Here is a 14,769-nt window from a genome sequence, read left to right as displayed (position 1 = left end):
AAACGAGCTCAGGGGAGTGGAAAGTGCAGTCTTTAGGGTTATACAGACTGTGCATGAATTCCAACTCCACGCCTTCCCAGCTATGTGACCCTGAGCCTCAGCTTCACAGTCTATAGAAGGTGATGGTCACAGTGCTGCCGACCTCAAGAAAGATCATGAGCTCTGCCCCAGACAAGCCCCGCCCCTGATATTAAGCACTGCCCTCTGAGAGGAGAAGCCACCTGGGAGCCCATTGGGGTTGGGAGGCCTCACGTTTCAGCCATCTTTGCAGCTCCCACTGTCCCCCAGGCACTTTGAGTCCTGTCAGAAACAGGGAGGTGGAGAGCTTACAGGGTGAGGAGCTGCCCTGGCCCTACCAATAACTAGCTGTGTGGCCTCCAGAAAGTCACTGAGCCTCTCCGAACCTCAGCTGTAGAATGAGAAGACTGTGCTCCCTCAGCATTTTGTAAGTAGTGTTACTAGGTCTAAGAAAACCAGATCCTGTGGTCAAATGCTGGAGCAGCACCGTTACATGCGTTTCTCAGCTGTAGGACTTTTCAGAGTCTTTGATGTGCTAATGTAGTCACAAACCCAGAAGAGAATGTAATATATGGAGTCACCAGAATTCATCATAGAAACCACTTTTCTCCCTGGAATACCTTAAGGGAATAGTGTGTGGTTGGGGGCGATGAGACCTGACCACAGAGACCTCTGGAGCCCTTATTCCCTGACATACTTCTGCCCGTTTCTCATGGCCCAGACCTTCTCCACAGCTCAAAGCTTCCTGTTCATACCACACTCTTCTTTCTCTCTCCCTCCTTGGCTCAAACTCTTTTGTTCCCGCTGCCCAGCCTGCTCCTCTTCCCCTGGCTAATTCCTAGACAAGACTCAGTTCTGGGAGCCCCTCCTCCAGGAAGCCCTCCCTGACCTCCAGGCTGGGTCAGGCCTGCTCTGTTTCCACAGCCTCAGTACTACATCTATCAAAACTCATGACATGCTGCTCAGTACTGAGCTGTCCCCAGGGCAGGCTGCCCACCATCCTGGGAGCCCCACCAGGATAGAATGAGCTCTGCTTCCTCTCTGGGAGCCCATGCTCATCCCAATGTAAGCATTGGTGCTTACATTCTGGGGCTGTCACTGAGGGGATCTGTGCTTGGCGAGGAGCCGGAGGGTGAGCTGGAGAGAACAGAGTCTCGGTGGCCTCAGGTAGACACGTGAGGACCCTCCTGGGCTCCAGCCTGAGTCCCAGGCTACATGTCTGTTCCCTGCAGTGTCTGATGAGCACACATACGGCTACTCAAGCCGCAGGATGCGCTACGCCTGCAGCCCTGCTGAGGACTGGCCCCATCCCTTGGATCTGAGCTCGGATGGGGAAATGGATGCCCTAGGGCTCCAAGGCCTGTACCCAGATTCTCCGCCAGGGTAAGGAGGCCTCATGGGGGAGGAGGGCAGGAGAGGGCGGGGCTCTAGGCACCCATCCCCCCATGGGGAATAGCAACACCTCCCCCAATGGTATAAATGCAGAAAACATCTGTTCAGAGGGTGTGACCATCTCCTAACCCCTCCTGACCACATAGGTCCCAACGAAGCAGGGTGTGACTCAGCAGATGTCACCATGAGACACTCGAAAAGGAAGAGAACAGCTCAGCTCCTTCGGGGTAGGGGTGGAGGGTCCAGGCCCCAGCTCCTTAGCATGTATCCCCCAAGCCCAAATCACATCCACTGGTACAGGGGTTATCATGTCTCTCAGGTGGCCCTGTCCCATTGGGGAATTCTTCTCTGGGGACCTCTGGGGACCCTCAAGCAGATTACCCACCCGTCAGTACTTGAAAAGAGAAAAGGGGTCAGGACCGTCATCACTTCCCTATTAGGAGACCCCCTCAGGCCTGACAAGCAGCCACATCCTCCCCAACACCCTTCTTACCCTTTTCTCCCATCCCCAAGGGGCAGTGGGAGGGGCGGTGCATTTGCCCTCTCCCAGGCCAGAGGAAGGTTTTTTGCCCTGAATCTGTGGGTTCATAGGGGCCCCAAAGACTCCTTCCTAAACCTGGAAAGGCCACTTTGGAGTGGCTTGAGACCAAGGCGTGCCTGGAAGCCTGAGGTCGCTCCTACCAGAACCGCCCACACTCCGTGCCCAGCCTGGGAGATACTCCATCACTAGCAGCTACTGTTGTTCTGAGCTATCTGAGACCTAGCCTTCAGTGGCACTCTTTCAAGTTCACACAGAGCATTGTGGCTAAGTCAGGACCAGAGTCTGGGTCTCAGTGGTTCTGTAGTGCCCCTCCCTGGAGAGTAGAGCAGTTTCATTGGAGTCATCGTTACAGAGGCCTGGCCTGGCCCATGCCAGGGCAGCTTGTCACTGCAGACAGGCCCACAGTTCTTGGCAAAAGACCCTACACCCCCGCTAAGACCAGGTTCCACAGGGCCCTGAGGAAGCCCCTTTTCTTGTAGTTACGAGGAGTGTATGGGGCCAGGAGCCACTCAGCTGTACATCCCCACGGATGCACCACCACCCTACTCGCTGACCGACTCCTGCCCTGTGTTGAGTGGCCTCCTTGACACAGGCAGCAGCAGCAGCCCGGGCCGATTCCAGCAGGCGCAGAGGATCCTGGGCCACGGTGGCATCCGCACCATCTCCATGGACACCCTCCCTTCTTACGAGGCTGTGTGTGGGGCTGGCCCTTCATCAGCCCTGCTGCCACTGCCAGGGCTAGAGCTAGGGCCATGGAGCTCCCAGGGCCAACCCAGCCCCAGCTGGGCCCTGGTCTCCAGCCCAGAGAGGATTGTGTAAGTGCTAGCTGGCCATGTCGAGCCAGTCCCTTAGGGCTGAGCCACACCTTTCAGGCACACGCGCATGCGCACACGCGCACACACGCACACACGCGCGCGCACACACACACGCACACATGCACGCGCACACACGTGCGCACGCGTGCACACACACACACAGACTCATGCACACACAGCATTTCCACAAGCATACATATATACACAACTTATATACACTGAGACACTCATGTGCACACACACATCTCGACATGCCTCACATGTATGCAGACATGTGCACACACGCAAGTCCCCACCCACCCACGCAACCATCTGTGAAGGTTTCATTAAAAATGAAGCTCTCCCGACCTCCAGTCTCCTCCCCAGGCTGTCAGCTATGACTCTGTAGACACACTGGGAGAAAGCAGGTGGAGAAGAGGCTGGGGCTGCCTCTACACCCTCCCTGGGCCTGTTTGCCCCTGCCCTCACCTGGCAGGCTGTGCCCAACCAAACTCTGATTCTTCTTCCAGAAACTGCTTGACCACCCCAGGTCAGCTGCCTGCCCCACCCCCCAACCCCCCAGGGCAGCTTGTCCTCCCAGTTGGTAGGACAGGCCTCAGTGAGGCTCAGCTATTCGCTGTACCTCTCTTTCAATTACAGGGCAAAGAAACACATCACCACCCTGCCACTTACAGGGTGAGGGACACGGGTCTGGGGGCTCAGGCACAACCTGAGAACCCTCACAGCCCGCCCTGCCCTCTCCCTAACCAGTGCCCTCCGTCTGGTGGTGCTAGCGGAGTAATCTCAGAAGCCCCCACCCCAAGCCACAGGTGATGAACAGGGCCCCTGGTGGGCGCGAGGTAGTGTGGTGGTGGTAGCTCACAGCTGTCCCCATGTCAGTCTAACCACTGCCCAGGACTGAGGGTCTTCAAAGAAGGTAAAGGCTCTGAGGCAGAGGAGCATGTGCGCAGATGACCATTATGGCCTGAGCTTGAATGGGCTGGAGCCAGACCCCAGAAGCTGGTGCTGTCCTCTTGGGGAGCAGCTCATAGTTGGGAATTGAGTTGACATGTTCTGGCCTTGCCCTCCAGGGTGTTTGCAGAGACAAAGTAAAGGCAATGATGCCACTGCAAGAGGACCAGTGTTTGCATCTCGGCCTCGCTGCCAGGGGCACCACAAAGGGAGATGTGTGGGGTTGCCTAGTGGTAGAGTGGCTCCGATCTTGGCCCATGAATTCAGGCAGTTTCCATCAGAGACCATGCAGGTAACAGCTGATTTCTGAAGACCCAGCCTGCCAGAGGGTGGCGGCCAAGCATGTTTGAGTGTCTCCGCCAGCATCACCAGCGGCAGGGAGCGGAGTCCTCAAATCTACTCTGCCTCCCTCCCCCATCCTTAAACGACACCCCCTCCCCCAATCCATCCTCTCCCTCACACCAATTCCTCCAACGAAGGGCTAAAACAATTCACTAATCACTTTCTTAAGGAGAGGGGGGTGGCAAGGATGGCAATTGTGAATTTTATTTTCTGTAGAAATAGAATTTCTTCCGGTGCAGAACTGAAAAGGAATCCGCTCAGAGGTTGGGTAGCACCTGGAGCCCCCTGACTCCACCCCGGGAGGGACCTTGTTTACAAGCAGTTCTGTCCACCTTCGTGGTTTACTGTTTTCTAGGCAAAAAATATCTGTCTGTTGTACTGTATAGCCTTTAAACTGCATTCCAGGGATGAAAATCTCTTAAACGCATCCTGCTTCTGCAACCCTCAGAGTGCCGGAGGGAAAAAAAATCCCTACCCCACTCATCTGTGTTTGAGGATGAACAGCTTTACTTGTTCCTGGATTAAGCGCTAAATAAGCAACAATGTATCTTTTCTGTGTTCAAAGTAAATATATATCAATAAAAATATTGCAAGAAGTAACATTATCAGAGTTGGGTTGGCTCTGCCATCTGAAACTTGTAAGAAGAGGAAACAGGAAACAGTAGCAAACTGAAAATATATCACTTCTCTCAAAATTAGCAGTCATTGAAGCCTTGTCATTTTCCTATTGACACAGATATTTGGGTAGTAGGTGACTTACAAGAGTTACTTTTTTTTTTTTTTTAACCTTACTGGGACATAGCATCATTACTCTGAGATTTGGCCTGTGTAAATGTCACCAAGGCGGGCTATGAACTTCAGGACTTAACTCCAGGAATACCAGGGACTGCACATTTTACTTTTCAAGCCATTGGTTCAGCACTCTGATGGCTTTGATTACCAGGAAGGAGGGGAAATGTGTAATTAGACTGAAATGACTTTTCTCCCCTCTGCAGAAATTATCTTCCTTTCTCTGCTCTCCATAACACCATGACTTTGGTCATTGATATCTTGACTGACAGAGGCTGGTTCCCTTCCCCTGTCATCCTTTCCTCCTACTCGAACCGAAGTCGAGTCCACTAGCATAGTCTTAGGCCCTCAAGTGCCCCAAAAGTGAGGTGCCATCCTAAAGATGCAACCCTCAGTCCTGTTCCAAGCCCACACTGCCACCTGCTGGCCACCTGCTGCCACTGTTCAAAGCAAATGAGTCTGCCCCTGAAGAAGCAGCAAATTCCCTTCCCCTTTCAAATCCACTGCCCGTGGCCACTCATAGTTGTAGATGAAGCTTGTCTTCCGCCTTTGGGTTGCTCCATGAAGTTTAACCCATTCAAGCATTCCATTTTCAGGAATAGCTCCTTCCCCCAGCATCTCTCTCTGAGCACAGCATGATACCTAAGCTCCCTCTCTGTATGCAAAATAGTCACTGCTGTCTTTCTAAACACCACTGTGCATGGCTCAGGTGCCACCTCCGTGCTCCGGGGCCCATTCTCCTGGGAATGCATGTAGCAGCCTTATGGTGATGGCATCCAGCCACGTGCTAACCCCAGCCTGAGCCACCCCACACCAACACCTGGTTCTGACAACAAATACTCAGGATCCCACCGGCCCAGGGGATTGCTGGACTCAGCTTTTCCTGCCTCCTCCATCCATGGCACACCCTGTGTCCACATATGGCACCACATTCAAGGTCCTACACATGAGACTGACCTCCTCTCTCTACCAGGGACCTGAGGGGTGGGAGCTGAGGAGGAACCCTTGTGCAGGCTGAGAGGGCTCCTCTGGCCAGAGAAGGCCTCCAGAAAGAGGAGTCACAGCTGCTGGCGTATGAGGCCATCGGGATGGTCAACACGCACGGGCACGGTCTCTGGACAGCACCAACGGCATCTGCTACACGTGAGCATCAGGAATCACCGAGGAAGGGAGACAGGAGGGTTGATAGAGCATGGCCATTCAGGCCACCCCCTGGCACATCCGCTGGCTCACACCAGCCAGGCCACCCACACATACACACAAAGGGATCTCTCACCCCCAGTTCCTACAGACACCCTGACACCCACTTGCATCACTCAGCTCACATCATCTGTGGTTTCGGTATGCACTTGCTCAGACAGCTTCGGTGGACACACACTAGTGCCGCTTAAACACTCAAAGGTCCCACATGCACACTCCAAGGCCACCCGCTCTCACACTCAGGAGTCACCATCAGTGACTGACCTGATGACTGACCAGGTTCTGAATCTGAGCGGTGGAAGGACCGGCAGCTTCATCGTCTGAGAGCACGAATCATCCGTCTTGGGCTCTGCTCTGCTTCGCCTCACCTTGCACCTCCCCCAGCCCAGGTGAACTCTCTCAATCAGGACTAATTGCATAGGTCAGGCCCAGTATTTCCGGGCTAGGGGCTGGGCACGCCTTTGCCCCCGGGGGCTGCAGCCCAGCTGTCCCTGCTGAGCACTTCTCCACGGAATCCCAGGTCTGCAGGTCCTTGAGCCTGTGGTCACAGCCTCAGAGACACCACAAGTAGCCATCCTCACCAGCCTGACTCCTGGGGTCCTGGGGCTGTCCGTCCTGCCCCACAGCTGGTGGCTGACTGGTGCACGACCCACCACAAAGCTGGCACCACTATAGGGGACAGCTCTTGAAAAGAGGACCCTCTATCCCCTAACAGGCTCTGAGCCTTACCCCCATTATCCAATTTCAAGAGACAGAAACCCAATTTAAACATGAAAGGGTATTTATTGGCTCATGCACCTAAATTGTCCAATGATCATTCCAATCAGCTGCAGCTAGATCCAGGGAACCTGAGAACGCGGGCAGGTGTATTCTCTTGGCTCTACTGCCTGCCATTCTCCCACAGGGGCAATGGCTGTGGATGCCCCAGGTATGTTGGCTGATCCAAAATTAAGAGAGACTCTCTCTCCCAGACAGCAAATGTCAAATCTCAGAGAAAACTGGCCTGGATATGCACTCATGCCTGACCCTCTGTGAAGGGCCAGGGCTGAGCAGCAGAGTCTCTGATTAGCTAGGCCTGGGTCATGTGTCCACGCCCATGGGAGAGGAGGAGCCAAACCAGACTTTCCTGGAATGGGTTTTCCAAAGCAAAGAGCGAAGAGGGTAGGGAGGCACACCCAGAACAGAGAACTCTGCCCCGACCCCACCAGCTCCAGGCCCCACCCACCAGCTCTCAGTCTGAGTGATGACACCACGCCAGGGTTACACAGCGACCATCTGGCAAGCTAGGGCTGGTGCTGGGGCAGGAAAAGCAGGAGGTAGCTGCTGACCAGGGCCCCTGGCAGAAGACGAGAAGTCAAAACCAGCCTACAGCAGGGCCAAGGGCACCGGACTCACGGAGCCACCATCTTGAATTCGTCCTGGCTGTCTCCCACAGTTGCCCTGTCAGAGAGCTGGGGCCAGAGACGCCTGGCTCCAATGGCTGCTGGGAGGGGCCTCTGGCCAGCTGCGGGACTTGGCCAAATTCCACAGTGAGGGCACTCTGTGACTTGAGGACGACGAGACTCTCACTACCCACAGTTTGGTTGGGACATAGCTCCATTCCTGAAAAGGGATATAAATTTGGGCCAAAGGCCAAGGTCGGATCTGTGAAGTCAGGCCTGAGGCTCAAGGCCAGAACAAAGGGCTGTTCGCTGCTGGGCTCCCACAACTCCCCTTCCTCCCAGCCCTTCCCTCCCTGGACTGTCCCTGTGTGTCTGAGCCATCCCTGCCGGGCTGAACCACCAGGGTCAGGGCCCAAGCTGGTTTCTCTCTGTGTGGTGGGCCCGGTGGAGTGAGGGGTTAGAGGTGGACAACAGGCAAAAACATTCAGTTCAATTCTGAAGGAAACAGGTTCTTCTGTGTGTCACAGCCCTGAAGACAGTAAGTGCGTGCTGAGGTTCAGACCTGGAAGGCCCTGCGCAGGCAGCACCCCCACCCCTGTGCTCCTGTGGCCTCGGAGAGCCTAGACTCTGCAGAGAGCCCGGGAGCCTTTAGCATGGACAGCTGTGAGTGCAAGCTGGGTGCTGGGACCCAGACCTGGCTGTCCACGCTTCTGTCATCAGCTCACCATGTGACCTTCAGCCGGACTCCTTCCTTCTCTGGGCCTCAGGACCCCCTCCTCCCCAGCAGCCCCTGCAGGTCTCCAGTGTTCCCTCTCCTCCTCCTGCGCCCTGTATTGTCCCCAAAGCTAGTCACCCTGGCAGGCAGAAAAACTCGATTCTCACTGAAACAGCCATTCCCCTGAGAGCCCAGAAAGTGTGAATGATGCAATTAACACCACCTCCAACTGTTCAAGGAGGCCGCAGTGTTCCAATGGGGAGGAAGGCGGCACTAGAGAACACGGGCTGACCCAAGTACCAGGGGGCAGAGGGGGGATGGTTCCAGGCACCCTGCCCAGCATTTCCCCCTCAGGATCCTGGGCCACCCTGGAGAGCCAAGCACTGGAGGCAGTTCACAGGCATGACAGGGTTCCCAGAGTGAAGACTAGGATGTCCAGAATGAATGAAGTGGTTAAATCAGTAAGGAACCAAAGGCAGGATAAGAATCAGAGTGGGGGGAAGATTCAATCGTGTATGCCCATTTGTGAAACTTTGGTTATTGATAGGAAAAAAGGCAGAGATCGCTCCAGCCCTCTACTCAGGGAGTAAATCTGCCAGGCGCCAAGAGAGAGACAGAGAGACAGAATGAGGACCCTTCTGTTGTAGACCCCTACCCCTTCCCTGGCACGTGACCTCCCCTTCAGACAACACAATGGCCTGGAGCCCTGTGTATCACCCACCCTGGAACTCCCATTTGGTGCGCTTACACATCTTTGGTGTCAGGGGGAAAAGCACGGCCTCAGGTATCAGATAGACCGGGTATGACAGGCCGAATAGTAGCCTCCAACGATGTTCCGGTCCTAATCCTCGAACCTGTGACTATGTACCTTTCATGACAAGGGGACTTTGCAATGTGATTCCGTTACGGACCTTGAGATGAGGCAATGATCCTGGGTTGTCCTGCTGGGCTCTCCAGGCATAAGCTGCCTAAGGGCAGAGACCTTATCTGCTTTGCCTCTGAAGCCCCCAGGCTGGCATGGAGGGGCACAGGCTGGCTGCTCAAGGACAGCACTTCCCCAAACATCAGACCATCCGATGACGAGGCCATTGAAAGGGACCCTGAAGTCTGGAAGCCAAGAACCCAAGGGACCTTACTTAATCCAGCGGTGCCCATATTTATTTATTTGGCCACAGGAAATTATTACTCGCATAAGACTGATTAAGAACCTCGAACAAATGCTCCTGGTGGAGCGCACGTCAAGAAATGCTGACCCACATGGAAGGAGTGAGTCACTGAGTGACTCAATGAGTGAGTGAATCATCACTTAAGTATTGGGGGAATAAATGGAAGGAGGGAAGGAAGGAAGAAAGGAGGGAGGGAAGAAAGGAGGAGGGAGGAAGGTGGCGAGTGGAAGGAAGAAGGGCAGATGGAAGAGTACGTAGGTGATTGGTTCCATGTCACTTCCCCCCAAAGCTGTCCTTAATACAAGGCTATATCTGGGTATAAACAGTTTACCTGGGGGGGGGGGTGATCCCAGGAAGCACAGTGACAAAATCTGGAATTAAGACGACGGAAGGAGAAGAGCCAACAAAGGGGACATTCATGAGCAGGTTATTGCTGTGACAACTGGGTTGATCCCATTCGGGACCCTCTGAAAGACAGCACAGAACACACCTCAGAACTGCCGGCAAAGGGCAGGAAGCTGGGGTTTCTATGCATCGGCCCTCCTGGGTTGGTTGAAGGGTGCCTGTGGGGGTTAACTCCCTGGCCCCTGCAGCCTGCCCCACACACAGGCAGCACACACTCCTGCAGCCAGAGAACACACTCAAGCCTGAGACGTGAGGAGCCTTAGCGGTGACATCTGGAGTGGGCTGAGGGCTATGGGCAGGTACTGTGTGTCTGCTACTGATATGCTGGATTTCCCAATTGTTTTGGGGACAAGGTGAGGACTGAGCCTGACCTCAGCTCTGCTCCACTGGGAGGAGATGGACAGAGAGCTGGGCACAGCCCCAGACACCCTCAGATCTCAGCCCTCCAGAGTGACAAGCAGCGGCAGGGCTGTGCTACACAGGGCTTTCTCTTTTGCTAATGTAACTTCCTCCTCAGCTTCCTGTCTGAGCACTGGGGCGGGACAGAGGCTGGTCAGCCTAGGCCTGGCCTGGGGAGGCCCACAGGGCTCTCTTCCACATCCAGTCTCTGGGAGCCACCATGAGGAGCCCCCACCCCCAGGCTCAGGCGAGGCTGCAACTGAGAACTCTCCTGGGTGACCTCATCAGCTACTACCAGCAGGGGGCAGGCGAGGGCCAGCTCTGGGTCTGCAGGCAGGCAGCCCGACTGGGGCACAGCAGCCCCTCCTCAGCCTATCTACCTGAGGATGGGGCCCCTCCTCATCTGGGGGCCACCAACTCCCGGTGGGGGGTGGGGGGCATTCAGCCCTGCCCAACATGTCCACCACAAATTGGTGTAGGCATTAGAATTTCTGAAGCTAGTCTCTTGTCAACCTACTTTGTTCCCTGGAGGAAGAAAATCAGGTCCCTGAAGGTAGGCACTGCCGTGCCCTTAAGCAAGGGTGTCTCGGGTTGGGGCAAGGGCTTTGCCTCTGGGGAAAACAGCGTGTCCATCATGCCAGCTGACTTTGGTCCCATTTCACGGTTGGAGAAGCTGAGGGCTAAAGAGGGTAATGTAACTTCTCTGGGCACCAGCTAATAAGCAGCATGGACAGTACTCCACTCGGGCAGTGCAGCTCCTCGCCACTAGACTATGCTGCCTTTCTAAAGACAAAGACCCAGTAAGCTCATAATAAACAAGGGAAGGGGTTTGGCTGTGAAAAGCCACTGGAAAGGTTTAATCTTTCTGGCTCCAGGCCAGGATTGTTGGGTTGGGAGCCAGGACCCTGGGGCCTCACCTCAGCTCAGTCATTCTCTTGCTGCATGACAAGGCACAGATCCTGCCTCTGGGCCTCAGTGTGCCTTTCTGTGAAATGGGACAAGGGTAACATGACTGTGGACCAGGTTTCCATTTCGCCAAATGCCATGGCTCACCTGCTTCTCAGGAGCCTCTGGTACCCTGGATATCAGCCCTTAGTCCTGTCTGGCCTGTCTCTGCCACTCTGCTGAGATGTGTCCCATCTCTAATAAACATCCCTGTTTGTTCCAAACCAACACTGGGAACTTTGCCTACTGGGTGTGGCCTGTGCTTTCTGAAGACACACTGCAGACCATTCTGGGCAGGCTGGGCTACATGGTCACTTCCGAGGCCGAGTTTTTGCTGATCCAGGCCATCAATGAGGAAGACACCAAACAGATGGTGTTTGAGATCTTCCTGGTGAGAGTCACATGTGAGGCCATTCTGGGAACCTCAGGCGGGCAGGTGCTTGGGCGGGGCAGAGAGAAACTGGCCAGGCCCCACTGCAGGCACAGCTCAGAAGAGGGCTGGTGAAGACCCTTAACTGTCTCCAGGAAGCCCAGTCAAGCCCAGGCCCCCTCAGAAGAGGTGGACTCTGAGAGGGCCCTGACCATCAGAGCTCTCTGCCTGTGGCCCTGAGCCTGTCTGAGGTGTCAACAACCACACACACACACACACACACACACACACACACACACACACACACACACACACACACACACACACACACACACACACACACACACACACACACACACACACACACACATAGCCCTCTCACTGGTCCCCTAGGGTCCCCAGCACCATGATAACACACACTTGGGGAGTATGGAGTTCCTGACCTGCTATAGTGAGCGTGTCCTGCACCGGACACCCTTGTTTCCCAAGGATCTTCCCCTGAGCAGCCTGAGGGAAAGCAACTCCGCCCCCCTTCAGGCAAGGCCAGCACCCCCTCAGGTAGCAGTGGCGAGCAGCCCCTGGTCCTGGATGCAGCTCCTGAGAACAGGGATAACCATCCTCATCCAGCTCTGCCTAACATCATGTCCCCACCTGTCAGGGAAGTCCTTGAACCCCAAGCCGGAAGCACAACCAGAGCTGGCCACATCTGGCGGACGCTGCTCCTCCAAGCACCTCTTCCGAGAGAGACGAGCTCCGTGAGCGCCTTTCCCACAGATCCCCAACCCCAGCAGGCCATCCCTGGGGCTTCCCAGGGCCTGGGGTTAAGGAGAATGGACAATCAGAGGCTCCTGTGGGGCCAGCGCCAGCTGGTGAAGATGGCAGCCCAGACTGCAGGGGTACTGAGCTCTGGAGGTCTACCCCAGGTCCCCTCTCATGTACGACAGCCCCCCAGCACTCACTACATTCCCCCCAGGGAGGCTAGAGGTGGCAGTTCCCACCTGTGACCACGCAGGTCACAGCCGAGGATGTCTTTCCTGGATGGTACAGAGACAGACACCTAAGCAGATTGCTCTTCTGCTGGAAGGTGACCACTTGGAGAGGTGGCAGATCTGGGACCACGGGGGGGGAGCAGCCAGACCCACAGCTTGTCAGGCACAGGGACCAATCTGCTAACCCCAGCACCCCAGCAGGTCTCAAGTCCCATCCCTGCCACCTACTGTGACTTTCAGCTACTCGCTCTACCTCTCTAAGCCTCCTTCCCTCTACCTCTCTAAGCCTCCTTCCCTCCTCTGTGAGTGTGGTCACACCTGCCTCTCAGGAGGCTGGGAAGAGTTAGTGAGGTGAGGTATGCATTGCACCCCTCAGTGCAGACCTCAGGGGGGCTTCCCGTCCCCTTCACACCCCAGCTCAGTGCATGACCTGGGGCAAATCATCCTGCATCTCTGAGCGGCAGTTTCCCTCAGCATCACAGTCCAGATTAAAAGACAGACATGTAGACAACCTAAGTATAATACGCCCCATATTCGCTTTAGGGTCCATGGTCAGCCTCCCTTTTCTCTCAGCTAACTTCTGGTTGACAGAGAACAAAACCATACTTGAGAGCACAGGGTCAGCGAGGTCCCATGCCTGCTGTCCATCCAGGGGTCAGGGGCTCCACCGTCCAGGCTGCAGGTGCCAAGACTGGGCCTGGATGGGGACACAGGCCATCTTCTGCCCCTACATAGGCACATCTGCACATACGCTTACACACAAGTGGGTGTATCCAGGGCCAGCACAGCACACCCTGATGCATTCCTCACTGGGGCCCGAACAGAAAGAGCATCCTCCTCCTCCAGCTAAGATCTTCTCCATGGGGTGGCAGGTGACCCTCGCCCAGGACCGGCCCCTCAGCTTCCCGTCTGTGAAATGGGGAGGATAGCCTCTGCTTCCCAGGGCAGTGGTCAAGGCTGTAGGTAAAGGCCCCTTCCAGGCATACAGCAGGTGCTTAATTAACGTTGGTGCCTGCCTTGCTCTCCCCAGAGCTGAGCACATGACTCCACCCCTTTCAGTCCCTAAGATCAAGGGGCCCACAGGTGGGAAGAATTTAAGGAGCATCGGCCCCGCCTCCCTCCCAGTCAGAAAGTGGTCTACTGAGCCAGCCCCTACACAAGTTTTTCCAAACAAATCAGGAAGCAGTCTGTATTGGTGGGAACAGACACACTGGTCAGTCATCCTTCTGTCCATCCGTCCATCTATCCATCCTCCCACCCATCCCAATCTCTCAGCACAGCACCCAGCAGCTGACACTCAAGCTGACGAGCTGTCGGTGTCTGGGGTCCTGGGATAGGAGAACATCAGGAACAGGCTGGGCTGTAGGGGGACTGGCCCTGGAACCATGGCAACCAGGACTTGCTCCCCCCGCCCCCCCCACACATACACACCCCACAGCACCTATTCCTCGGTCTAACCTGCAGCAAAAAACCCTGGGAGGGCAATCTGGATTCCAGGAGGCAGGAAAGGCAAGCTAATTCTTTTTCTTTAGTCATTTAATCTTTACTCATTCTTTTCTGATCAGTAACATAATAAGCATGTTCGTCCCAAACCAAATCAGAACTGGTGTTCTTCCCCCAAAGCCTGCCTCCCCAGTGTTCCCATCTAGGTAAATGACTCCACCTTCTCCTCCAAAGCTGAGGGCCAATGTAGAAGTCATCCTTGATTTTTCTCACATCCCTCATCCAACCCATCGCTATCACAACAGAGCCTGAATCTGACCACATCCCTCTTGCCACAGTGCCCTGGGCCACTCGTCTGAGCTACCAGCCCCCTCCCTGGTCTCCCAGCTTCTGCCCTCATCCCCCTGCAGTCAGCTCCCCCCAGCTGCCTTAAAACCTGTTTCATTGTGACGCTCATGTGCTCAGTTCCTTCCAGGGGCTCCCAAGGCCATACCAGGCCCCATAGGCTCAGCCCCTCACTATCCTTCTGACCTCATCCAGGCCACGTCCCCCAGCCCACTGCAGCCAAGCCACACTGGCTTCTTCTAGGTTCTCAAACAAGCTAAGCCCACCCCACCCTCAGCCCCTGCAAAGACCGTTTCCTCTGACCTTTCCCCACTCCGTGACTCCATCCCATCTTCTTATTCACATTTCACCTGTAAATGTCACCTCTTCTAAACATCACCTTCTCGGAAAGACCTTTCCTAACCACCCATCTCTCCATCACATCAGCTTAATTTTCTGCACAAAAACATTTTAAGTGTGTTTATTTTCTATTTCCCCCACTAAAATATAAGCTCCATGAGAAACTTGTCTCTCACCACTGTGTCCAAGGACCCATCAAATAAAACCATCCAATGAGTAGAAA

General features: G+C 55.0%; 2 protein-coding genes across 8 annotated transcripts in view; one reads left to right on the top strand and one right to left on the bottom strand.

The window, feature by feature from the left end:
• Positions 1-2,878, top strand: part of BEAN1 (brain expressed associated with NEDD4 1) — a 36,596-nt gene extending 33,718 nt beyond the window's left edge. For both annotated transcript variants that reach the window (XM_019656506.1, XM_019656497.1), the window contains exons 5-6: positions 1,251-1,401; positions 2,431-2,878. In XM_019656506.1, the coding sequence (XP_019512051.1) occupies positions 1,251-1,401; positions 2,431-2,770 (491 nt within the window). In that variant the 3' untranslated portion in view covers positions 2,771-2,878. The remainder of the gene's footprint in view (positions 1-1,250; positions 1,402-2,430) is intronic.
• The window catches only part of TK2 (thymidine kinase 2), a 131,620-nt gene that overhangs the window by 84,369 nt on the left and 32,482 nt on the right, over positions 1-14,769 (bottom strand). The gene's annotated exons all lie outside the window — the stretch shown is intronic.

The sequence above is a fragment of the Hipposideros armiger genome, unplaced genomic scaffold (genome assembly GCF_001890085.2).
Source record: "Hipposideros armiger isolate ML-2016 unplaced genomic scaffold, ASM189008v1 scaffold_9, whole genome shotgun sequence".
In the NCBI taxonomy this organism is placed as follows: Eukaryota; Metazoa; Chordata; class Mammalia; order Chiroptera; family Hipposideridae; genus Hipposideros; species Hipposideros armiger.
The sequence above is the reverse complement of the archived record's forward strand: the minus strand, read 5'-3'. Positions and strand labels throughout refer to the sequence as shown.